Source organism: Macaca mulatta, chromosome 3 (genome assembly GCF_049350105.2).
Source record: "Macaca mulatta isolate MMU2019108-1 chromosome 3, T2T-MMU8v2.0, whole genome shotgun sequence".
In the NCBI taxonomy this organism is placed as follows: Eukaryota; Metazoa; Chordata; class Mammalia; order Primates; family Cercopithecidae; genus Macaca; species Macaca mulatta.
Window position 1 is genome coordinate 98,058,638 of NC_133408.1, and position 27,594 is coordinate 98,086,231.

Sequence of the window (27,594 nt, forward strand, 5' to 3'; positions counted from 1 at the left end):
CATCCACAGAAATTTTAAGTTAGTTATCACCTTTAGACTTCTCCCATTCTACTGCCACAATAAATATTCTTTCTCTTCTTCCTTCCAACTCTTAAGGAGTTCAAATGTTCCAAAAAATAAGGAGGCAGACAGGAACCGATGTAGTTTAAATTTCTATGGAATTCAATCCAACATATCTAAGCTAGCTAAAATCACAAAATGCCTTGGCAATAAAGGCCCTTTCTTCATTCACGGGAAGCAACAAACTTATAAATACCATTTTATTTTAAATTCATAACCTTCTACCATTAGAATTAACACAATAAATCTAATTTGTAAAAACTTAATTTAGAAACCAATGGCATGGGAGGAAATACTTAAAACATATAAACACAAAAGACTAACATGTATAATATAGTGCTATGGTTTGGATATGGTTCTTCTGGTGCCCCTTGGCCCACTCCCAGTCTCATGTTGAAACCTAATCCCCAGTGTTGGAGGTGGGGCCTAACCGTAGGTGTCTGGGTGTGGGGACAGATCCCTCATGAATGTCATGGTGCCATTCTCTCAGGAGTGAGTTCTTACTCTTAGTTCCTGCAAAAACTAATTGTTGAAAAGAGTCTAGCACTCCTTCCCCTTTCTCTCTTGCTCCCTCTCTCACCATCTGATCTGCACATGCCAGCTCCTCCTCACCTTCCACCATGAATGAAAGCAACCTGATGCCCTCTCCAGAAACAGATGCTGGTGCCATGCTTCTTGCACAGCCTGCAGAACCATGAGCCAACTAAAGCTCTTTTCTTCATAAATTACCCAGTCTCAGGTATTTCTTCACAGCAACAAAAAGGGGCTAATACATATATAACAAACTACAAATCAATATAAAATAGATGAATAACCCAATAGAGAAACGGGTAAACTCAATGAATCAGCAATTGAAAAAAGAAACATGTAGCTAATAATAAACACATGGGAAAATGCCCATTTTCACTAGCAATTGGAAAATATATCTAATAAATCAAATTTTTCATCAAGCAAAATAGAGGAAAAGAGAATAGAATACCATCTAATAACAGAAAAGTTATAGGAAATTATACTGCTGGTACAGAATAAATTAGTATGCATTTGTAAAGGGGAGTTTTCAATATTTATTAAAAATTGAAGTGTGCCTACCGCTCAAGCAGAAAATTCTACTTCTAGGTGTCTGTTGTATAATAAAGAATTTGTCTGGTTCCTGGCACAGAACTTCAAAAACTCTTGAAATTTTCCAAGTGATGGGGTGTCTTTGTTATTCATGAAGTTCTTGGATCACACCTGACTTTAAATAGACAATTCAGAATGCGAGCTAGTCACCAAAAAGACCAACCACGTGATTAGAGGGCTGGGACAGCCCGATCTCTGGGGAGAGGTGAGCTAGAGATTGAGTTCCATCAATTGACCGGCCAATTTTCAGTCAATCATGCCTTCATAATGAAATCCAAGTAAGTCTGGACACCTAGACTTGGAGGAGTTTCCTGGTTTGTGAACACACAGATATGCCAAGAGGGATCCACAGCCTGATTCCACAAGGAGAACAAAGGAAAGCTCCGCATTCAGGATCCTCCTGCACTTGGCATTGTGTGTCTCTTACTTGGCTGATCCTGATCTATATCCTTTATAATAAAACTAAATGACAAGAATCATAAGTATCATGTTTTCCTAAGTTCTGTGAGTCATACTAGTCAACTATCAAACTTGAGGCGTCATGGAATTCCCCAAATTTTAGCCTGGTGGGCAGAAATGCAGGTGCCCTGGAGACCTCTGAGATGTGGCTGGCACTTGAAGTGCCACTTGAAGAAAGCAGCCTTCTTGGGATAGTGTCCTTCCCAAAAGCACCTGTGGGATCTGACACTAACTTCAGGTAATTCGTGCTAGAATTATACTGCAATATACTTGTTGGTATCAGAATAGTGATCATCCTAGAAAAAAAAAAACATACATATGTACAAAAACGTATTCATAAAGATGTTTACAGTAACACTGGAAAAGTAGAAAATTATAAACATTCTAAACATTTACTAATAGAACAGTTAAGTAAACTATGGTGCATATGTACTATGGAACAGCAAGTACAGGACACTTAAAAAGAAGAGTTGTGCCGGGCATGGTGGCTCATGCCTGTAATCCCAGCACTTTGGGAGGCCGAGGCAGGAGGATCACGAAGTCAAGAGATCGATACCATCCTGCCCAACATAGTGAAACCCTGTCTCTACTAAAAATACAGAAATTAGCCAGGCGTGGTGTTGAGCGCCTGTTATCCCAGCTACTCAGGAGGCTGAGGCAGAAGAATTGTTTGAACCCAGGAGACAGAGGTTGCAGTGAGCTGAGATCGTGCCACTGCACTCCAGCCTGGCGACAGAGCAAGACTGCATCTCAAAAAAAAAAAAAAAAAAAGATGTGTTGCATTCATATGTTCTCCCATGAAAAACTCCTCTAAATACATATTATGGAGAAAAAGTAGGTTTTAGAGGAACACAGTATGACCACATTCTTGCCAGTAACAGCCTCCATCACAAAATCACATACAAAATGAAACTACTTTTTTCTATGTACTTAAAAGTATGTAAATGAGTTAAAACGGAAGTATACATATAAAAAAAATAACAGTTACATCTGGGAAGACAATGGGATCAGCAAAGGAAGACTGGAAGTGACTGTCATTTTATCTTAATTATCTGACTTTTATAGAGGTTGATTCCTATTTCTTTTGCAATTAAAAAAAGAGAACTTCCAGATAAAGAGGACTAGTTGAACATGTTCATACCAGAGGACTGAAAGTGACTTCCACTTTTATTGCATCATCTGAATTTTTTTTTTTTTTGAGACACAGTTTCACTCTTGTTGCCTAGGATGGAGTGTAATGGCGAGATCTCAGCTCACTGTAACCTCCGCCTCCCGGGTTCAAGCAATTTTCCTGCCTCAGCCTCCCGAGTCACTGGGATTACAGGCATGCACCACTATGCCCGGCTAATTTTTGTAGAGACAGGGTTTCACCATGTTAGTCCGGCTGGTCCCAAACTCCTGACCTCAGGTGATCCACCCGCGTCGGCCTCCCAAAGTTCTGGGATTACAGGTGTGAGCCACCACGCCCAGCTGCATCATCTAAATTTTTATAGGAGTGAATTCTTATTTCTTCTGCAATTAAAAAAAGAAAACCTCTAAGTAAAGATAACTAGTTGTACACATTCATTAGTTTCTGCTCAGTCCAAACATCCTACTAAAATGATAAAAATGTAATTTTTAAAGGGAATACGCCTAGAAAAAAATCAAGAAAATGAAATAAAAAGCAGTACCTTTAGACTCTGGAAAGAAAATTAATGAGTAATAATTTTCACTGCAGAACTAGGAAAGCAGAGAAGCAAACTGATTGACAGCAGGCACCAGAATTGGAAAGCACAAGATATCCCTGGAAGCAGGGGTGAAGGCAGGCCTCAAAAAGAAAGATTCATTGCCAGTCTCTGTAAGAAGCTGTGAGATCTCCCAGTTGTCCTCCCTGACTTCCAGCAGCTAAGCAACCCCAACTCTGGCATTACACTAGAAGTTTGTTATTTGGAGAGGGAAAAGTTTCTAGACTTGCAGACAACAGGAATAGCTGAAGGCAGAGGTCCTGTATTGATACTAAATATGGAGATTAAATGAAAGCATCATTTTGAGTATTAGGACTCTCAATCTTCTTCTCACTCTGCTCTTAGATCACTAGCATAAACGATTGCGTCTTCCAGGCAAGAAAAGCCATTTCTGGAAAGTATGACCAGCCCAAGAAAAAAGACAGTAATACTCCCGAGAAAATGGCCCAGATAGAGCACACTACATGCACAGAGAGTTTCCAATTTGCTTTTTAGTGATCTCCCACTTTAACAGTATCAGGAGTTAGCCAAAGATCACCAAACATTTAAGGAAAATATCTAACAAAAGAATGAAGCTAAACAAACAGAAAAAGCAAGTGGAAAGAAACTGAGTAATCAGGAAACGGAACAAAGCATACACACACATATACAAACCTGCACATAAATATATACACAAACAGATGTATATGTAAATACATATCAGTAATATTCTTAGAAAAAGATACTGTACCCACAAAACAAAAATGGAATATATGAAAACACACTTTTTTAAAGACCTCAGAAATTTTAAAAACATTAAAAATTAAGTTAAAAATTAAAATTACAGAAACAAATAAAAATTGACAGAAGAGTTATAAGATCACATTTTTAAAAGTCCCTATCTGGGCATGGTGGCATGCACCTGTAGTCCCAACTACTCAAGAGGCTGAGGCAGGAGGATCACTTAAGCCCAGGAGTTCAAGGCTGTTGTGAGCTAGGATCACACGACTACACTCCAACCAAGGTGACAGAGTCTCGAGACCTTGTCTTTAAATAAATAAATAAATCCCCCAAAAGAAAAAAAGAACAAAAAGCAAGGACATAAAAAAAGAAGAGAAAAAAGAAAAAGCAAAGGATTACTCTAGGTGTACAACATCTAAATCATGAAAGAAAAAAATGGCAAAAAAAAAAAAAAATCACAGAAAGCAGCCAATTCGAAAAGCCTACCAAATATGCTGCACAATGAATGAAAACAGTTCCCTCCCAAGGCATGTAATAATGAAATTTTCATACAAAGGATCAAAAACCATAATGACGTCTATGTGCTCGACAGCAACACTAGAAGCCAGCAGGCAACAAAGCAACACATTTAAAATTCTCAGGGAAAATAACTTCAACCTAGAATTCTATATCAAGTCAAAGTACTAATCAAAAATGAGGGCAGAAATAAAATATTTTCAGAAATGGAAGTCTCAAAACATTTTTACCTTACACATATTCTTTCTCAGTAGGAACTACGAGATTATATCAACTAAAAACAATGGAGAACATCAAGAAAGAAGACACACAAATTCAAGGAACCAGGAAACTGAACATAAGAGAGAGGCAGGTAAATGCAATTTCCAAGATGATGATGAACAAAAAGCGATCTCAGGATAATCAGTTCAGAACACGGTAGGTCAGAGGGTCCCAGAAGAGACTTTAACAAGAAAATGACGTTCAGGAAATATTATATGAATAATCTGAGAGGAGATTTATACAAATGAGGGAGGGTTGTAAAACTAAACAATGTTTTTAACTAACAATTTTTTAAAAGACAAAAGAGAAAACACAAAATTGTACAGGAAAAGAAAAGCAGCCAAGTATGAAAAGGACTCTGAATTATTAAAAGTTAATTAGATTCTGTACATTTCACAACTAAAATATAGAATAACTCACACTTAAAATACTACAAGTGGTTGATCTAACTTCTGAGTCTCATCTCCAGATAACAGCTAAAGAAATTATCTACTCTACCACCGACTTCTTATGACATAGACTCAAAAGTCTTATGAAGTAACTATCCTAACACATAAATTACTATATGAAAGTGACTGTATTAGTTCAATGTTTATAAAGACACTTAAAGTGGCCAATAATATTAAATATCCTTAATTCTTAATTTTATTTTGTTTTAAAGAAAGTAATGGCAATCCTCCAAAGAACTCTGTGTACGGTAAAGTGGTAGGAAGAGTGGACAAAAGGAGTTATTAAGGAACTGAGAATTCAAGGTGACCAGATACACTGTTTGTGAAGAAGTGCTATGATAGACAGGAAATCTGGAGAATTACAAATCAAGACTTCAGGACTCTCGGACTGAAGGGTGCTGAAGCACCAGCAAAGCAGCGAATTGCTTTAGTAAATGCCATGTCATCCAGGTTGCCTGAGATGCAGTAAATCATGGAACTAAAAAAAAATCTAAGTTTTTCAGCCTCTGCCCTGAAGCAGCAGCACACACTTAATGAAAACACTGACCTACCTCATCAACCATCCTTCCAACCATCTTCGACCGCCCACAAAACACACTCACATTGATAACACTTTGTAACACCTTCAAATGGTTATAAAAGAGCTATAAGCACAGTATAATTTTACTTCTAAGGCTATTTTATAACTGCCTCCATTTATATAATCTACATTATACCTATTTGGTTCAAAAATTAATTATCTATATTTACATTACACAAATAAAAACAAAGCATACCACTTCTTTCTAGAGCAATACATTTTTATACATAATTTAAACACAGCAATAATTCTGATAATAATCTTATCTTAAAACAATAAAGTAGTTATCAAATACATTTTGGGAAACATTCAATATTTACAAAGTTTTTACCATGTGTTTAGCAGGGTAAATGTGCTGAAAAACTCAATTTAAATGTCCAGAGGAGAATTCTATAAATACAAGGAAGATACATATTATAAAAATAATGACAACTGGATTGCTTCTGCAGTCTGAGCAGTTGGCAAGTGAAAGGAATATGGTATCAGAGTAAAGCACACGGTCTTTTGAGGAGGGTAAGACTGGAAGTGGGGCATAAATCTTGGATGTTTTAACTTTTTCATTCATTGAAGAGGTTCATTCAATAGTTAGAAGCATAAAGGCATGAAGTATGTGGACTACTTTAACCCTCACAATACTACAAAAGCAGGTTTTTGTTTTGTTTTGAGACAGAGTCTCGTTCCGTCACACAGGCTGGAGTGCAGTGGTGTAATCCTGGCTCACCGCAACCTCAGCCTCCTGGGTTTAAGCGATCCTCCTGCTTCAACCTCTGGAGTAGCTGGGACTACAGGCACGCACCACCACACCTGGCTAATTTTTGTATTTTTGGTAGAACCGGGGTTTCCCCATGTTGCCCAGGCTGGCCTTGAACTCCTGAGCTCAAGCAATCGCCCCCCTCGGCCTCCTAGAGTACTGGGGTTACAGGAGCAAGCCACTGCACCTGGCCTGATTCTAGAGATGAGAAAACAGAGGTACAGAGGAACTAAGAAATCTGCTTAAGGTCAGCCCAAGAAACATGACTTGAAGACTTAAACTCTTCCCCACAATAACAGAATACAGCCTGGACATAAAGTGCATCCCATCTCTGCTTTTGTAATTTATGGACACACACAGAACTCAAACTGAGTTAATCTGAGTCTGGAGGTAGAGAAAGATACTCCCTTCAGGCCTGAAAGATCGCATGTAGTTCAAAGTACAGAGTCTCAAGGCCCCAGCTTAAAGAAGGTCCATACTGCCTGGGGGCAGTGGCTGACACCTGTAATCCCAGACACACACAGACACAAAGACATAAACACACACGTGCGCGCACACACACTTTCTCTCTCTCTCTCGCCCCCTCCACACCCCCCTCTCTAAATTTCAGCTCCAGGGGCCTTGGTTCCTGCATTAGTTCCTTCAATTCTCTAAGTTACCCTAGGATTCTTTTCAGTAATTTGAAACAATATACAGTTTTTCCACCTAATGTTATTTTGAGTTATGCTTCTATCCTTTACAACTGACAGACTTAAGATTCTCTGACCATGGTGCAATACTTTTTTTATTTTTTGAACAGGAGTCTTGCTCTGTCATCCAGGCTGGAGTACAGTGGCACGATCTCGGCTCACTGCAACCTCTGCCTCCCGGGTTCGAGCAATTCTCCTGCCTCAGCAGCCCCTAGTAAACTGAGATTACAGGCACCTGCCGCCATGCCTGGCTGATTTTTGTATTTTTAGTAGAGATGGGCTTTCACCATGTTGGCCAGGCTTGACTCGAACCCCTGACCTCAGATGATCCACCCACCTCGGCCTCCCAAAGTGCTGGGATTTCAGGTGTAAGCCACCATGCCCAGTCATGGTTCAATATTTCTAAATTAACACTAGAAGTAACGAAAGGGTAGTAGTAAGGACAACCACAATAAAGCCACACTTTAAAATAACTTCCAAGTAAAAGAAAATATCAAAATGCAGTTAACATGATTATTCCTCGATAGAACTGACTTTTCAAAGAAAAAGAAAATGTGTACTCAATGATAATGAAAATGGTAAGTATCCAAAGCTATGGGAAGTGACTATATGTAACAAGAAGTAAACACAGCCTTAAACACTTTTATCATTAAAAAATATTCAATAAAAAATAAAAGAACTAAGAAGCTAGGAGAAAGAACAAAATTAACTTTACAAAATGAGAAAGAACAGAATAGAGGTAACAGTAGGAAAAAATTAAAAACCAACAAAAATAGCAAAATTTATTGTCCAAACTGAGCACTGGCTCTCTGAAACATATTACACAAAAGAAATAACCCATTATGTATATCTGGCTTCTTTGTTCTTTTTTTTTCCTCAGTTCACATATAAATAGGTAAATTAAAGAACTATTACAGACTAACCACAATCAAGCAAAAATTAGGATATTCCACATGGTCAGAACTTATGAAATTGAAATGGCTGAATATACCTATAATTTTCTGACACACTAAATATTTTCATTGCTAAAAAAAGAGCTCTAAAATGAAATAATGACTCTGATAGGTGATATTACTCAAAATATATCTACCAATCTGCACTTATAAATATCAAAAACCACACAAGTTTGTATGGGTTAAAAAATTTTACATAGTCCTAAAGATTATACCTTGCTAGAAGCTGTTTCCATTTCTAATGAGCAAATTGGCAATAAAGATCAAATGCCTTGAACAAAGCATATCTTTGTTTCTGGCAATCCCATGTCGCTGGTAAATTTTTAAGAACTGGCCGGGCGCTCACGCCTGTAATCCTAGCACTTTGGGAGGCTGAGGTGTGCGAGTCACTTGAGGCCAAGCATTTGAGACTAGCATGGCCAACATGGCAAAACCCAGTCTCTACTAAAAATACAAAAATTAGTCAGGCATGGTGTGCACACCTGTAATCCCAACTACTTGGGAGGCTGAGGCCCAAGAATCACTTGAACCTGGGAGGCAGAGGTTGCAGTCAGCCAAGATCGTACTACTGTACTCTAGCCTGGGCAACAGAGCGAGATTCCATCCAAAGGAAAAAAAAAAAAAAACTGTAAAAATTTGCTTACCAGGATGTTCACGGCAACAGTATTTTATTACAACTGTACCAAACTGCAAACAAACTAAATGCTTAACAATAAGGCACAACCAAATAAATCCCTGACTCTTCATTTTCTCTCATACCTCCACATCTAATCCAGGTGGCTCTATCTTCAAAACATGGATATCCAGAATCTGGCCACGGCTTAGCACCTCCAGCACTGCCACCCTACTCCAAGCCACTGTTATCTTTCATCTGGATTTCTGCCTCCTTGCTGACTCTTGCCACCTCACACAATAGCCAGAGTAATCCTTTAAAACCCAAGTCAGATTATGTCAATCCTCTGCACAAAAATACTCCAGTGTCTCCCCATCCCATTTTAAAACCAAAGCCAGAAACTACAGGTCAGTGGTTACGAGGCAGTTTATGATTCTGTCCCAACCTCACGCCACCCCACTATGCTCTCATCTTCTACAGCCCTCTGCACTTCAGCTGCAGTAAATCTACATATCGGGTACACTCATGCCTCAGGGCCTTTACAGTTACTGTTCCCTGTGCCTGAAAATGTTTTTCCCCCAGAGATCCTCATGGCTTGCTCCTTCACTTTCTGCTTGAATTGTCACCTTGTCAGTGAGGTCATCCTTAAAACCCTATTTAAAATAGCAACTGTAGACAGGGCTCCATCCCAGAATCTCTATCAGCCTTTGCACTCCATTTTTTTCCATTACACTGAATGCCCTAACACACTATTTACTTTACTTGTTTGTTTACTCTCTCTCCCAAATAGAATAACAAGGCCCCTAAAAGCAGGGATTTTTATCTTATTTCTTCACTGCTGTATCTCCAGAACAGTGTCCAGAAGAGCGGGTCCTCGTTAAATATTTGAGTGATTTTTGGAATACTGGGTAATAATTAAAAATGCTGTTATAAAAAATTTTAATGGGATGTTAGAAACTGGTGGAAATGGAAAGAGCACATTATCAAAGGATATGTAACCCATGGATCAAGAAGAAATCATACGGGAAATTAAAATACATTTTTCACTGAATGTTAACAAGAACACTTCAAAATCAGTGGGATTCAGGTAAAGCAATTCTTAGAGGAAAAATTGTAGCTTTAAAACTTTGTATTAGAATATCAGAAAGGTTAAAATCAAAACAATATAAAAACGAATATTCCTAATTTTGTGTCTAAAACAAATACATATGTAAAAGACATTAACACTTTTTTCTGGTTATTTCTGGTGATAAGATTACAAGTGATTTGCGATTTTTATACATGCTTTTCTGTATGTTAATTTTTCTTTAGTGAACAGATATTATTTTTATAATTTTTTAAAAAAAGGTTTTAAAAAACTTCCTTTCCCTGTGGTTGAATTCTAATTGCTGGCCTCTTCCTCTGCCTGTCTCTTAAAATACTTGCTTCTCTGGATTCCATCCTTGTCCTTCGTCGATTTATATTCATCCCTTAGTAATCTTAACCACTTTCTGGATTCATTTATAACCTGAAAATTGATTTCTCAATTTTTTTGTAATATCCTGAATTAGAGACTCATGTTTCCAACCACTTAAAGGATACTTCTATCCAGGTGGAAATCCTACAGCCACTCAAATTTAACAGGCCTAAAAGGAACTCATTATCATTTCCTAAAACTTGTTCTTTTCATCTTTAATACTGGTTAAAGACATCACTATGTACCCTGGTTCTCAATTCTATCAGTTCTACCTTAGAAATCTCAATCAAATCTAACTTTTCTTCTCCCTCACCAATGCCATGTTTTCAACATAGGCATCTTCTATCAGTTATATTCTAAAATTCGAATCCTAACTTACCCTCCTGCTATCACACTCTCCTCCTCAAGAACTGAATCCTGATAAGGCTTGCTGCATACAGCCTGAAGTCTGCACCACTAGAGAAGGTTGCCATCCACGTAAACTACGATTGTTAATTGTGCCCAATGGCCTAATCATGATACTCCCCCTGCTTTCAAACTTCATGAGATAAAACAAACCTATAGCACTACAAAATCCTTCAACTGGCTCCACTTTCTATTTTTCTAGCTTCAGGTTCTCATCATTCCTCTATGCACCCTGCAGTCCAGACATATTTAACTTTTCAGTATGCCCTATCAAAACCCACGCTTCTGTGGATTTCTCTTTAGTCTATAGTGCCCTCTCTCCGTAAAACTTCTAAATCCTTCAAACTACAGTTCAAATGTACCCTCCTCTGGGAAGCATTTTTTGACTAGCCTAGACAAAGATACTTCACTAAGCATTTTGCTAACAGTTCTATTACAGAATTTGTTGCACCGTATAATAATCACATATACCCATCTCTCAAATTCAGTGGAGAATTGAGCAGTGCATAAAGAAGCCCCATATTTGAACCCTCAGTAACTACAATGCGCAGCCCCTAAAAGGGGCTCGATTCATGTTTATTAATACTATACTTACCATATGCATTAGGACAACTTTTTAAAAGTAAATAGAAAATGAGTTTAACAAAAAAGTTACATGTTCAACTGTCAATCTAAGTCTATAATCCATGTGGCAGACAGAACTGATGTGACTATTCTTGATTCCTACACTTCCTGGTGTTTAAACCTTTGTATAATTCCCTCCCCTTGCACGTGAACTGGACCTATGGCTTGCTTCTAATCAATGAAATACAGCAAAGGCAATGGGTTGTATGTGATTACGTGTACATGATTATGTAAGAACATAGTACCAGTTCACCTTTGCTAGACTCTCTTCCTGTGCTGACCTTGAAGAAGCAAGCTGCTCTGAACCTAACAGACACAAAGAAAGAAATTCAGCCAATAACCCAAGGAAGTCTGGGGGCAGACCTTTCCCCAGTTGAGTCTCTAGATAACAATCCAGCCCTGGCCAACACTTTGACTGCAGTCTTACAGAGGCCACAGCTAAGTTGTGCCCAGCCTCTTGACCCACAGAAATTGCGAGGTAGTAAATGTGTTGCTTAGAATCGCTAAATTTGTAGTCATTTGTTAATAAGCAGCTTAGAAAACGAATAAAATCAGAACCTAAGGCATTTCTGAACTCTTTTTTTTACAAAAAGGCCTACGTTTTGTCCAATTTCTAAACAAGTAAATGTCATGTACATGCAAAATTAAAACACAGACTAACATTTCAAATAAACAATAGTTCTTAAGAATATTTACATAAGGTAAAACTTAGGAAGTAATTTGCTACATAAAGCAGTTCCTACACTCTCTTTTAACACATTTGCCAATATACCCAATTTTACATAATACTTAGTAGATGTAATAAGTGTAACATTAGGGCAATTCTCCTTACAAGCCCAAACAATAATAAATAGTTTAAAAGTTGATATCTAATTAACGATATTTGGTAGTCAGAAGAACTTACTTACTAGTCATCAGGCAAAGCAATCAAATTGGAGGACAGCAAGGAACTTGCTGGAGATGTGCCTGAGGGAGTAGGACACTATCTTACAACAACAGGGCTCTTACTCCCTCAGGCACTGCACCAGCCAGCAAAGCATCAAAATACCAGGTTCTCAGGTCATGCTGCTCTCAGATCAGGTGATGCCCTGTGCAACTCACCAATCCTCCCCACCTTGCAGTCAAGAATAGTTCCAAAAAATCCCCAAAGCAGAAACTTCCACGACATAGGCCACACTTACACACAGCAAAGCATATAATACGAAGGTATGAAATTACAAGTGAGAAACAATAACCACCAAAATTCTTGTTACTTCAGGAGTGGCAGGGGTTGTGGTTAGAAGGCTCATTTTTCTTAGAAAGAGGCAAACATTCCTCTTCTGCCACTCCCCGTAAAAGCCTTCAATGGCACAAAATAACATTCAAGAATAGGAAATAAATTACAATATCCCAAATTCAAACATTTTGGCACTTGATATTGGTAAGAAGTGATAACTGAGACCAATTCAATAATGGTTAATTGACGAAGATAACCTAACACCATAAAACTTCACATCTGCCTTAAAAATTAAGAGAAATCTTCCTAGAAATATAGGTCTTCTTCAACATATTCAGTTTTAAGAGATAACCCGCACTCTTTTAATATAAGAAAACATGTTTCACAAGTAACAAGGCACCTGAATGACAATCAGACTACTGAAATACTCAAGAGCAAGCCACACCCAAAAAAGCTCAAGAAAATCAGGAGGTCAAAAGCAACCCAGCACCACTGGTTGTCTGAGATTAAGTCATTTTACATTTTCACTTCCGGACTCAAGGACACATTATAGAAGTCCACACGATTTCTCTGGAAATAATCTCCATTTACTGGTATATTTCTATAGCCCAATTCATCTACCCCATCCTTGCCGCATCAATAAAGGCTATTTTACCACTCACGTTATGCTCTTATGCACAAAGCTACTTGACAGTGGAAAAAAAAGTAGACATAAATTAAAGGCAAACAAACCCTCTCTAAGATACTATCAAGATTTTTAAATATTAGGAAATACCCTTAAGACCTGTTTTAAAACAAAGGTGATGGACAATACTAGCAGTAGTCAAGAAAGTGTCTGTTCACTTTAACACTCCCCAGTCTGAAAAGAATAACAAAGACAAGATTTACTTCACCTAAAAACTCCCATATAAATATAATCATATTCTGATGTCCAACAACTCAATTCTAGGAAATTTCTACAAACTGAAATATCTGGATTAGGCATTTTTCTTCCAGTCTCTAGAGAGAATAAGAGCGTATATAGCCAAAATAGATGTCCAAAAGACAGCAAAACATAAAACCAACACAGAAAACTTCCTCGTTCAATGTGGCAATTCATTGTGAGGGAACTACTAACAATTCCACTTGCTAGAATCTTTAAGTGTTAAAAATAAAAGGGGGGGGGACTGTTTTTCATTCTCTGTAAATTACATGACAGCTCACAAGAGAATAATTTTGAATCTTATTGGTACCATATTTTCTTATTAGATGTGAATAATCTAAACAACAATTAAAACAACAGTTTTACAAAAAACAATATGAACTTTCCATTAATACTGAAATAATCCTTTTATCAATTTTCAGATGGAGTTATTTGCATATAACCATTTATACAATTTGTAACTGAATACAATAATGCTATAATAGATACTAAAAAAATTAAGTAAATGTGAAGTATAGTCAAGTCTAATTTTTTTAATTATGATTCTTCATCTAGCTCCCTAAATCTCAAGATGATGAGAAACATGCTTCTATTATATTCCTAATAATCTGTCCACTAAAATATAGGTAAAAATCTCAGTAAAGCACGCCACTAAGATGGGTTTTTACATAAGTGTATTCCATCTCCCTGTCTCAACAAAAATTTCAGGATGTGGCACTTTCATCTGATCCTGTCATATAAGAATAGGTAGTTTCTCCAATCCCTTTCCAGCAATTCTCAACTGAGGTTCCTCATCTGAATCACCAAACACAGGAAATTATTTCAGTGACTGTTTTCTCAACTGTTCCAAGAATGATACATAACTAAAACCGTCCTAAATGCACTGGAGCTAAAAGTTAAAATGCATTGCACACTACAGCACAATTCTCTCCACAAAGCCGGTTGAGACACGCTGCTATAAGTTCCTCAGAAACTGTCACTGTACTACTAGGTCCCAGTCACCCAACCCCAACAGCACTAAAAGAACTATAGTGAGTGCACAAACCTAGAACTTAGATAAGAAAAAAGATAAATGCTTTATCTCCAACTTTAAGCAACTAGGTATTTTGATTTACTCATTTACTAGGAAGCATGGAGCTCAACTGTTTGTCCCTTGCTCTGAACGGAATGCATTTACTTAACAAAATAAACCCACAGAAATATAATGTTTCTCAAAGGGAATTATCAGCTCTTAGAAAATGAATTTTTAATAATCAGCATATTAAATAAATATTAACTATTAACTTGACAAGGCTTTTCCTATTCACCCTTCTTTAGCAAACTTAAATATTCACCTTCTGATAACTGCTAAATGCAAATTTTCACTTTAAAAATATAAATATTAAAAACCAGTTTGCTCTTCAATCTCACACTAATCACCAATTCTCAGAAACTGCCTTTTATATTCTTCAATGTGGACTACAGCAACTTCAACTGGTAGGTTAGTTGTGATCAAATCACTTTAAGGACACCAGTAGAGTTCCTTTACTCAAAAGCAAATGACTTTTTAAAATGGCCCAATTTTAAGAGGGATGCATATTTTTAAGCAGCAAAAATTACTTTAAAACAAGGTAGCTAATTAAAAGTCAAGCATCATTCCATATTGAATGTGCAAAGCGTTACTAAAAGATGGGAAAAATTAAACATGACATTCTTATTTTTAATTTATGCTGGCGTATATGCTGATAGTACAGAACATTAGAAGAGATAAATTTACTCATTTACTAGGAAGCATGGAGCTCAACTGTTTGTCCCTTGCTCTGAACGGAATGCATTTACTACGTATTCCACTTTACTAAGTCTCCACTCAAAGTTCCTACGTTTACAAACACATGAGTAAAAGAGGCACAAAAATGTAGGGGATGCTGTTTTCGCTGCTAATCTGTGCTCAGCTGCGAATTCTTCTAATATCAGATGCATAATGCGATGAAATGGGAATGCTTATCTTCTATACTTCTATTTATTTTCATAAATCGGGGAGGGGAGGTGGTCTTGATTCATTTACTATTAGCGTTTTGCAATAAAGTAGATCAGCATAAAACACAACTGAAGAAGAATTCACTTTTCCCAGGACAATGCACCCTTCCTCCTGTTTCTATAGTAAAGCCATCTTTTGCTATTAAAAATGCCCATTTTTCACAACTGACTTTTCCTTAACTCTAGTCAACACTGCTCTTCAAAAGAACCTAGTAGGCTGATTTGCAAAATTTTTACTTCCTTAGGAAATTTTTCCATTTTCTAAATGTTTTCCAAATTAAGCAGGACTCACATTAACTGTGACCTTAAGTAGCGGTTTAGTGAGGTTTAAAAACAAACTTTTCATTAACGCATTCATACAACTAGAGTGACATAGTAAGTGGGACTGACACAGATTTAAGGATTATAGCTTTATATTAAAAGTCAGTCCAAAGATGGTAACTCAGCGTTCATTCGAGACCCTTTGACTTTTGGCCTTTAAAAACTGTTCCCCACTGAGTCCCCAGATAGAACTACATTTAGCAACGGGTCTCCTCCTGACTTCCTGGTACTAAAAGCCACAACCACAAGGGCTGTTTCGTCTGTTTGTTGTAAAACAACATTTGCTCCAGTCATCTCTATGGAAAACAGACTTTCTCTACCGGGGAGCCGCTGAGGTGAGGGTGCTCACGATGTTTAAAAACCAAACCACGCGTCTACGCGATAGCGGCACCGCAGGAGTTAAGTGCCGGGGGTTTCTTCCCAGGATAGAGACCTGCCCGGCCGAAGGAGAAAAGGAGAAGGGTAAAAATAGCCGGCGGCCACGACCCACGTGCAGCCGCGGGAGGACCGAGCGCGGGCGCGCGGAGAGGGGTCCGTACCTCCAAACATGTGCGGCGAGAGGTGAGCTGGTAAGGAGCCGATCACCAGGCGCGGCCCGCCGGGGCTCCCGCCCACCGGCCGGTCCCGGCCGCCGCCGCCGCCGTCTTCAGGGCTGCTGTGCACCGAGTCCTGCGAGCCGTAAGGGCCGCTGCTGCTGTTCGGGATGCTGAAGGAGGACTGCGCCGCGCGGGCCCCCGACGCCACGCTCCCCACGGCCCCGCCGAGGGAGCGGCTGCGCGGGGCTGCTGGGGCCGCCGCGGCCGCCGCGGCGCCGCCTGAGGCGCTGGGCTGGTGAGCGCTGGGCACCTGAGCCGGGAACCTCCCAGCCGCGGCAGCCCGAGCGCCCCCGCCGCCGCCCGCGGTCCCATTGGCCCCTCCACTGCTACTGGAAGGTAGATCCGAGCCCGAGTAAGCGCGCGTGCGGCCGTTAGCGGCGGCCGGGCCGCTCTGCTTGGCGCCCATGTCCGCCCTGCCCTGGGCCGGGCCCGCGCGCTGCGCCCCGAGAGCCGGGAGGGCGGGAGAGAGCGCAGGAGCTAGAGGGCAGGGCCGAGGCGCCGCGGCCGGCCCAGAGAGGCCCCCGCACGTCCAGGGCCGCCGCCCGGCGCCCCGAGGGGCAGTCGGCGCCCGGCGCGCTCTTCTCGGGGCAGTGGGTGAGGCCGGCGGCCTGACGCGGGCGCAGGAGACGAAGAGACGCGGAGAGGAAGAGGTCCCGGCGGCTGGCACCCCTCGCTGGCTCCAGCAGGAACGGGCGGCTCAGGTGGCCGTGCGGCTGCCGCTGGTTTCGGTTCTGGTGCGCCACGACGGGCTGCTGCCGCTCTCTGCCGCCGCGCTCGGCGCCCCGGGCCTCGGCACCGCCTCCTCTCGGGCGGCCGCTGCTACCGCCGCCATCCTCCGGCTCCCACGGCGGCTGGCGGCTGAGTGGGAGGTGCCGGCCCAGACTCCGCCGGGGCCACCTTCCCTCCTCCCCCAGCCACCCAGCTGTTATTAACGGAGAAAGAGGAAAAACGGGTGGCGCGCGAGGGGAGGACGAAGAATGGGAGGGAGGGGTGGCGCGCGCTTCCCGGCAACCGTCTCCTCGCTCCCCCTGCGAAGGAGGGGCCGGACTGGCGGGAGGATCTGGGCCGCGAAGGTGGGGGTGCCCGAGACGGGAGGAGGTGCCCTAGCCCTCGCGCCGGAAGACCGCGGAGCGGCGCGGCGGCAGGGTGCGCCCAGCCCGTGTGTTTGGGTCGCGCGCGGTGACCCCGCCCCCGCCCCCTCGCGCCGCCGGGCCGATTGGCTCCTGCCGGCCTTGCTCCGCCTCCCCTGGCCGCGACCTGCCCGCCCCTGCTCCGCCTCTCCAAGGTACTGCGGTGTGGTAGGTGCTGCCACCCGTGGACTCGGTGATGGACAGGTGTCTGGCCCCGCCCCGCCAGCCAGGGCGAGCCCGTGTCTTCCTCGCGGGGCCTACGCTGATAGGAGGGACGGACACCCGGCGCCAACCAGAAGGCGGCCCCTCCTCCCGCATGTGGCCCGCCGACGCTGGAGGAGCCTGTGTCAGCTGCAGCTTTTCCTGGCAGGGGGCGTGAATGGCTGTGTCCTGTGCCCAGAGCCATTTGGTTTCGGTGGGTGTTGGTGTTACACACTGATTTAAAAAACAGAATCTCAAAAGCCAGCTTGATCTGAATTAGACTCACTCGTGAAACACCAACCTGGGAGGAAGCGCAGAGTTGGAAGAACTCGGGATAATCCAACTTGACCTTCCGTGGTAGGGCAAAAACCGTCGTGCCAGGAATGCTGCACCTGACTCACAAAACCTAAGATCTAGGCCCAACACCAAACTAAATTATGTGTAGTGAGCAAATTATTTTACTTTTTTGGACTTCAGGTTTGTTTTTGTTTTTGTTTTTGAGACCGAGTCTCGCTCAGTCACCCAGGCTGGAGTGCAGTGGTGCGATCTCGGCTCACTGCAACCTCCTCCCGGGTTCGAGCAATTCTCCTGCCTCCTCCTCCAGAATAGCTGGGATTACAGGCGCGTGCCACCACACCTGGCTAATTTTGTATTTTTAGTAGAGACAGGGTTTCACCATGTTGGCCAGACTGGTCTCGAACTCCTGTCCTCAAGTGATCCACCCGCCTCGGTCTCCCAAAGTGCTGGGATTACAGGTGTGAGCTACCGCACCTGGCCGACTTTTTGTGTTAAATCCTAGGGCACCTGCATCTTTAAGATCCTATAACTTCTCTAAAATTGAATGTAATAAAATTCTCTTCAGTGCATTCCTCGGTGTTGGTGTGGTCTCTTCACGGCAGAGTGGGGTCTGGATACCCAGGGAATAGCCTGCTCTGAGACTCCCATTTTGAAAATGTCTAGTCTCTACTTGAAAATAATAGCAAGTGGTGTTTTATGAAACTACAGAAATAAATACTTTGCCATTTTTCACTATTTGCAATAAGTCGTTTATGTAATGATTTTCATCACTCTTAGGGTATGGGAATCAAGTTTTTAAACAAATGGAGAATATATGTATACATATAAAGACATGCATCGTGTATCTATGTACACAAACACACATATTTAATGGAAAAACAAAGGTACTCAGTGCTTTATATGCAATATCATGTTAAGATATGGTCATTATTCGGGCGGATCACAAGGTCAGGAGATCGAGACCATCCTGGCTAACACGGTGAAACCCCGTCTCTACTAAAAAATACAAAAACCTAGCTGGGCAAGGTGGCGGGCGTCTGTAGTCCCAGCTACTCGGGAGGCTGAGGCAAGAGAATGGCGTGAACCCGGGAGGCGGAGCTTGCAGTGAGCTGAGATCTGGCCACTGCACTCCAGTCTGGGCGACAAAGCGAGACTCTGTCTCAACAAAAACAAACAAAAAAAAGATATGGTCATTATTAAATCTTTCGCCTTTTACTAAAGATTTCCGTGGAGAGGAACAATTGTGAGTTCACCACCAAATTTTTTGACGTCCTGCTTAGGGGGGGCTAAAAAAAAAAAAAAAAAAAGATATGGTCATTATTTTGGTTAAGTGCCCTCTGCAGATGTTTCCTGCCACCTCCTTCCCCATCCCAGCATCACAGACTGACTTCAGTGTTCCCACTCAGTGCTGTACAATAACTCCTTCATAGCTCTGATCATGTTATTGTTATTACACATCTTGCTTGTCACAATTGGCTCCATGATAAACTTCATGTCTGGACCTCCAGTGTTTAACATAGTGTCTGGTCTTGCAATGGTACAAAAAATGTTTTGTGAATGAATGAATGAATGAATGAGTGAGTGAATACATATATCTTCACCAGTTGTACTAAAACGATTATTTCTTGAATGTCACTCATTAACTTATGTTCTTATTCTCCTTGACATTTCCCTTGCGGTGGATGCCCCTTCCACCTCCTCTCTGGTGGGCCTTTTTGTTTCTTTCCCCACAAGGATTCTGGAGATAAAATGCTGGCCTTCTATGTTCTTTCCTTGGCCCTCTTTCCTCTCTCCTCACCTTTCTCATCTCTCTCCAGTCACCAGCATGAAGCTTTCGATGTATGTTATTGTCAACCAAATAGTTCTGCCTTCATTGAAAATGTGTCGCTTCTTTATTTATTTATTTATTTTGAGATGGAGTCTTGCTCTGTCGCCAGGCTGGAGTGCAGTGGTGGGATCTGGGCTCACTGCAACCTCTGCCTCCCAGGTTCAAGCGATTCTCCTGCCTCAGCCTCTGGAGTAGCTGGGATACAGGCACATGCCATCATGCCCGGCTCATGTTTTTGTATTTTTAGTAGAGACAGGGCTTCACCATGTTGGCCAGGATGGTCTTGAACTCCAGAAATTGTGATCCACCCACCTCGGCTTCCCAAAGTGCTGGGATTACAGGCGTGAGCCACTGCGCCCAGCCGTCACTTCTTTATTATACCTACCAGTTCTTCAAAAATTAAAAGTGCTGCTTCATCCAAATGAGTACACACAGGTATACGCATATGTAGAACTGCAACGGATTTTTGAGATAATACCCATGCTATCAGAAATGCACTCTGCTTTCTATTTGACTTCACTTTTGTAAAATGCTGGTCACCGCTTATTGGATTGATTTTATAACCCCCTAAGGGGTTGTAATCTGCACTTGGATAAACAGTAGTCTAAATCAGTGCTTTGCAAACTTTAGCACACACAAGGATTACAGGAAAACCTTGTTAAAACAGGCTGTTGAGCCCCACCCTCAATGATTCTCATTCCATAGCTCAGGGTTGGGCCTGGAGAATTTGCATCCTAACAAACTGCGCAGTGATGTTGCTGCCGTCAGACTTCAGACTCTTGTTTGGAGAAGCACTGGTCTAAATGGCGCTTTCCTCTACAGTCAGAACTGTTGTTTTAATGCCTTCATGACCTTATTAAGAGACGAGAGCCCAGCTCTTTAAAATGTTTCAAATTTGAAGGTTTCAAAATACACTATATTCCTCCTGATGCTGTTCAATGATAGGTTGACCAAAGGCTTTGGGGGTGCAAAATTAGGTATTGTTAAAGCACTTTGCATTGACAAAATTATTGGCCACAAACCCACACTGGAACAGGTAAGCTACTTCTGGGCTTTCAATAAAAATGCCTAACCAATCAGTTTGTTGTTGTCTAGTTTGAAGTTTAGTTGGGGCGAGCCTCTTCCCTTTGTATTCCCTTACTCTCCTTTGCGTTCCTCTTTCCTCTCTTGGTTTCTCTTTTAAAACTCTGCTGGATCAGACCTTTGATGTGTGGGCCAGCAAATTTGCATAGTGACACCCATTAGTCCTCTCAGTCAGGGACCACAGCCTCTGTACAGGGCTGTCCTGCAGCCAGCACTAGCCTTACACATTTTGCTAAGGTTTTGCCATCCCACTTTTCCCCTTGTTATAGGATTTAAGAGATGGTTATGGCTTTGGGTTTTTTTTTTCTTTTTTTCAAGTAAGTGTTCGTACACTACCTCATCTCTACCAAAATAGGACTATATGTATAATTACCTATTTTTAAATAGGCCTATTTTCCTATTATTTTACTTTTTAAAGAAACAAATGGACCATCTAAACATTAAAATAAATCTTAATACATCCTACATATGTGTTAATACATCCCACATACACTGTCCAAGATCTTAGTGGTGATTAGAAACTTACATCTTAAATTCAAAAGCTTAGTTTGTAACGAATCACATTGTTGGGTAATTGTTCAGAAAACATCAAAAGTTTATGTAATATCTTTAACAAAATTTTGTCTTCCCTCCCCTGTACTTGCATTGGTTTTTTAATGAGAAGCAAAAGACAAGAGCCAATCATGACAGGATTAAAAGTACATGCCATGAAGTGGTTGAGCTCAAGCTGGGGTTAGGCCCTGGCTTTGTCTAACACTGGCTGTGGGATTTAGGGCAAGCCACTTAACCTGGCTAAACCTGTTTCTTCTGTAAAACACAGATGATCATATAGTAATACCAGTTTCACCGAGTGGTTATGATTCTCAAAAGATTCAGTCTCTATTTGAGAGTACTTTGAAATGTGTTAATAGAGAAACAAATTTTAATCTCAATGTTATTATTCCTAGCAGATTGTAATAATTTCCATATTATCTCCAGTAGGTTGTGACATTTTACAGTTCAATATATACTAACACTCACTGGAATTGATTTTAGCATTTTGTGAAATTTTAATACATTATTGATGCATAAGGATGTATTGGTAATAATTAGCAGTAGTTTACTAATAAGTATTTACATCACTGCTATAATGATGATAGTATGATATGTCATGATGACAAATCTATATCTTTCCACCATGGGATGGATGGATGTGTGTGTGTGTGTGTGTGTGTGTGTACACATACTCATAGATAGATAGATGAAATTTGAAAGGAAATTATCATTAAGGTATCAGAGACTACCTATTTGAAATCTCCAATATTTAAACCCTTAAACATTTTTTTTCTTTTGATTCCACAGGGCAGTTAACACTTTGGCTAAAGAGTCTTTGGGTCCTAAATAGGCTTACATGTGTCACAAAAGCATTTCATGTTGATTAATCGATGACCGAAGCCCTATGGCTATGTTTAACATAGATTCCGGAATCATTTTCCTTTCTAAAAACAGCTTGAGATACAATGTCAGCACCTGCTAATAAAAATAACTTAATTTTTGCTTACCAAAATGGTATGTAGTATTATTAAGAGCTTAAATATTTGTATCACGTTCTATTCTCAATTAATTCACTTGGGCTTTCAAACATTTTTTTTTTTAATTTTTAAGAGCCCTTATTTAAAAACTGTTAATACCAACCAACCACAACCCATGATGCTTTTACTCCATTATAAAGGAAACGCTCAGATTCCATACATAGTGTTTTGAAAGGAATCCAAGATCTTTACTGGGGACATACTGTTAAAAAGACATAAAATTTAGTGGAAAAATGTATCATGGGGTCGGTACCGAGGGGATTTTCCCAGCCTAAAGAAGTGAAGACTAGCTTGGAGAAAAAATAGCTCTCTGCTACATAATGCATGTGGTTCCTCCTCCAATGCAGATGCACCCTCCAAACTGCCTCCTGTCACTTGCTTAAATCATGAATACTGTATGTGAATGATTGTTGCACATGTATGATTAAAATGTATTATGAGACATTTTCTCTTACCACTTCCTCCCTCAAAGGTAGCCAAAAGCCCCCATAAAGGCAAGCCCTACATTTTAGGACTAGATTGTTTAAGCCTCCCAAGTACAGGAACTCTATTTCTGCTTTATTTTTAACTCCCCACAGTGCCTGCTTCTAGAGAGCCTGAAGACAATCTATATGCAAGAGACTTTGAGTAACAGCTATGGCTCGCTAAGGGCAGGCAGCAGTGATTAATGCATGTCCGGAATTACTACTGACTTAACAGACTGTCATCACCACCTTAAGTTTGTGTGTGAAGTTGGCTGTCTTCCCCACTGTTCAGCCAGGGCAACTTTGTGCCTAAGGGGGCCAATTCCCTTTGAGTTTGCTATTGAATGATATACGCCCCCAAGTTAGGCCAGGTTGGAAAGGGTAAGGCATAGTTGCGGGACTGCCTTTCCTCTACCATGAGAAGATGGAGCAACAAGAGCTCCTGGTCAATTTACCCCACCCTCTGTTTCCCAGAAGCTAGCTGGGCTCTGGCTGAATTCTAGGGATACAAGTCTAAACTGGGTAGGTTTTGGAACATAGCCCTGAGCTGGGTCATTCCTAGTGCAGGGAAACATCAGAATACCTTAGGACCCACACTGGAGATATTTTCATTCTTTAAATAGAGTGGCTGAGCATCTGGGCATGTAAAGTTAAATCAAACACCATATAGCTTCAAAAACCTTATAGCTTCTAGTCAAGGGACTTAGATAGAAATGAAGAGATGATCAGAGTACCATGTGGTAAAAGCATACTGGAGCTGACTGAAGGGATGGGGACTGGTGAAGGACAAAGATGTAGTTCGAGAAGGGACGCTGGGCTGAGTCTTGAGAGACTTCTGGCTTCAGCACCCATAGGCATTCCAGGCTGAGGGATTGTGAAGCAAGAGAGGGCTTTGAGTAGCTGAAGAACTTCAAGCAGTTAATTATAGCTGGAATGAAGAGTAACAGGTGAGAGGGTGAGAGAATAGGCTGGAAAGCTGCATGTAACTGGCCTGGCGTACTGAGCTAAGAAGTTGAAATTCATCCAGAAAGGGAGCTGAATTCAGCTTTACATAGGCAGAACAAAACCAGCCTTGTAGTTATGGCAAGGCATGGGGTTAGGTTCTCTTGGCTTTAGGCCTCCAGCTGTATGTTGAATTTGCACAGGGGTATGCACAGGTTACCCTAGTCTGGTCCCTCAGTGCAATGGATTTCACTTTGTTCAGTGCTTCTTGGTGTGGGAATCATGTCTCCAGCTCTCTCTGTATGTGTTCACCCTGTTCTGCTCAGTGCTGTTCTGGGAATGGACACCCTGAGCATAGGGGTCAACAAAGGAGTGGAGTTAGTGCTCAGTTCAGTTGGAAGGTGACCAAATACGAATGCTGGGTGTGGCAAATTAATTTTCATTGTTATCACTCCATAAGCGAAGGAAATGTAGCCCTTGTTATTTTCCAACATAGTCTCCAATAGAAACAGTTGTTTGTGACACTGAATTAGTCTGTTAAAAAATTCATCACCTGAAAAATTGCATCATGTATTACTTTAAAAGTAATGACTGTAGTAGGCAGAAAAGTGCCGACTCCACCCACCCAGAAATGTCCATGTCCTCATCCCTCGAACCTCTGAATATGTTACCTTACGGAGCAAGAGAGACATTGCAGTTGTCAATAAATTCAGGATCTTGAGATAGGGAGCTAGTCCTGGGTGGTCTGTGTGGTCCCAGGGTGCTTACAAGGTTCCTTAAAAGTAAAAGAGGGAGGCAGGGTCAGAGTGGTTCAAAGAAATGCTCAAGGCTGTTGTTGGTTTTGAAGCCTGAAGAGGGCCACCAGCCAAGGGATGGAGGTGGCCTCTAGAAGCTGGAAAAGACAAGGAGATGGATTCTCCCCAAGACTCCAAGAAGAACACAGCCCTCCTGACACCTCGATTTTAGGTGAGTCCACTTGAGTCCCATTTTAGATGTCTGACCTCTAGAACAGTAAGATAAATTTGTGTTGTTTTAAGTCACTGAATTTATGGTAATTTGTTACATCAGCAATGGGAAAATTAATACAAAGACTATTCTTTAAGGTTTCAGAAGGCAGCTGATTACAAACTACTTGAAAAAAAAAATCTGATAAATATGGCCACTAAATCCCTATATGGCTAATCAGATATACTTTTCTCTTTTTTTTTTTTTCTTTTCTTTCTTTCTTTTTTTTTTTTTTTTTTTTTGAGACAGAGTCATGCTCTGTCACCCAGGCTGGAGTGCAGTGGCCCGATCTCGGCTCACTGCAACCTCCGCCTCCCAGGTTTAAGAGTCTCCCTCTGTCACCCAGGCTAGAGTGCAGTAGTGCAATCTTGGTTCACTGCAACCTCTGCCTCCCAGGTTCAAGCGATTCTTGTGCCTCAGCCTCCCAAGTAGCTGGGATTACAGGTGTGCGCCACCATGCCCAGCTAATTTTTGTGTTTTTAATACAAAATTTGCCATGTGGGCCAGACTGGTCTCAAACTCCTGACCTCTGGTGATCCACCCGCCTCAGCCTCCTGTAGTGCTGGGATTACAGGCCTGAGCCACCACATTTGGCCCTAATATACTTCTTCTTGACTTCCTGCCCCTCCTCCTGAGCCCTGGTAGTGTAAGGAGCCACACTTTCTTGAAGCTAGGCCTGCAGGTATCTGGCCATGCTGCAGTTAAAAGACCCTACATGGAACTTTCCATTGCTGGCCTTGGAACATCCTTGTAAGCAGGCTTCCAAATGTAAGCATTGAGATTAGAAAGGCACAGCATTAAAAAGAACAACCTTTGGTTCAAAGTTTCTGTTTGTGTTTTCTAGAACTCTTAAAAGTCAATATATGTAGGTGGACAAAATATTTGGTGAAATTACAGTTCTGAAAATAGCCTTATGTTTGCCAGGACTTGAGGAAGGCCCCCAAGTGATGTCTAGTCCACCTCCTGCAAAGGCAAGAAGGTGGAGGTTGGGAAAGTCCACACTGACATCTAGTGATACAAAACTGCACTGCCAAAGGCTCCAACCACAGCTATTTGCAGCAGTGGGCTCCTTGATTCTGATGCACCTACTCTACTGCCCCTCAAGAGGACTGAAGACTCAGTGCACACCAGCCAATTTCAGCTGCCCTGGTGGGGGCCAAAGCAGTTCAGGCTTCTTTATTTTCACTTACAAACTTAGTTTGGCCATCTAAGAGTTTTGCCTTTTAATTTTTGAAATGATCATTTCAGCACATTTTAAAGCTGTAGAATTTACTTCTGAAAGCTTCTTTGTGCTTCCAGTGGCCAGACCCTTTAATGCCAAATAAATTTTTTTATTTTCTATGTGTTCTCAGAACAAATGCTTGGGCCGAAATGTCCTGAGCAAGGAATGATCTGCAGCAGGGGATGGAACCAGTACAGCAGGTACTTGTCCTTTTTTTGCCCTGAGAACATTGTCTGCATTTCATTTTCAGCAACTCAGAAGTCTAAGGTACAGAAGAAATGACAAAGAATGCTGCTTCTGTCTTTTCATTTTTCTTCTGTACACCAATGAAAATAAGTCAGCAGAGATACAATTTCTAGTTCCTTCCTTAATGGCGGCACAATTAGAAGCAAGACTGCATTTTTAAGGTTGTTTCAGTAACCCAGGTAAAAAAGAATGAGGGGGCTGCACAACAATGTGAATGTACTTAATGTCACTAAACCATTTAAAATTGGTTAAAATGGTAAATTTTGTGTTACGTCTATTTTACCTCAATTAAAAAAATAGTGAAGGCTGGACAGCATCAGTAACAGTAGGAATGGAAGAAGCTTCTGCAGGACTGATCAAATGATTGGATGCAGATACATTTTCACATCATTCTCATAGGCAAAACGTACACACGAACAAACACTAAACTCTTTAGAATACTAATGCCAAAAAACTTCTACAACCTCCACATTGAAACAAACAGACCTAAACATTAGGAAATAATGAGATTTTACAAGGAATGTGTTTTTCATACACTTTGGACATTTTCTTTTATAACATGTAAATATCAAAACCTTCAAGCAAATCATACAGATGAGAAAACAAAATGTGCTGCACTAAAAACATACAGATTTAGCAAAGAAAGGACAAAAACAAAAAACAAAAAACCTCGTAAGGCAGTTTTGACTCTCAGAAATATATGAGAGAGATAAAAACACTGACAGAATTCAGTTGCTTTTGTGAAGCAAGCAAAAAAGGGGAAGATAAATAACTTTTAGGAAGGCACTCCAGACCTGATCTGTACAAACAGCAAATTCAAAGGGTTTGAAAATAATGAGTTTTTACTTTTTAGAGTTTGTAATCAATTGCAATAGTAATTCATTGACATTCCGAAGAGGCATTAGAAATGACCTAGAATTTCTTTGGTAAAACGTAGCATTTCAGTACGTTTAGAGGTACACGTGTCTGGTTTCTCCAGTACAGTTTTTAACAGATGGCATACTAGCAATAAATCTTGCTCTGTTGCTTAACACTGCCCCCCCACAACTACTAATGATGGGGTGAAACATTGAAAAATACTGTCTAGACCAATATTAATAAGGAGAATGACAGCTACAATTAGGTTTTCATTTTAATACAGCAGGATTTTTATAC

At 41.1% G+C, this 27,594-nt stretch overlaps 1 protein-coding gene, 1 non-coding gene and 1 pseudogene across 2 annotated transcripts in view; 1 reads left to right on the forward strand and 2 right to left on the reverse strand.

Annotated features, from left to right (window-relative positions):
• Positions 1 to 17,631, reverse strand: part of ZNRF2 (zinc and ring finger 2) — a 91,428-nt gene extending 73,797 nt beyond the window's left edge. Inside the window, exon 1 of the mRNA XM_002803334.4 lies at positions 16,394 to 17,631. Coding sequence (XP_002803380.3) covers positions 16,394 to 16,856 — 463 coding nt within the window. The 5' untranslated portion in view covers positions 16,857 to 17,631. The remainder of the gene's footprint in view (positions 1 to 16,393) is intronic.
• MIR550 (microRNA mir-550) lies at positions 12,329 to 12,421 on the reverse strand. The gene has a single exon (NR_032604.1). It is a non-coding gene; the product is annotated as a microRNA mir-550 (primary transcript).
• A 1,597-nt stretch (positions 17,632 to 19,228) lies between the features above and the next one.
• LOC114677317 (U5 spliceosomal RNA) lies at positions 19,229 to 19,366 on the forward strand (annotated as a pseudogene).
• Positions 19,367 to 27,594: the final 8,228 nt, after the last annotated feature.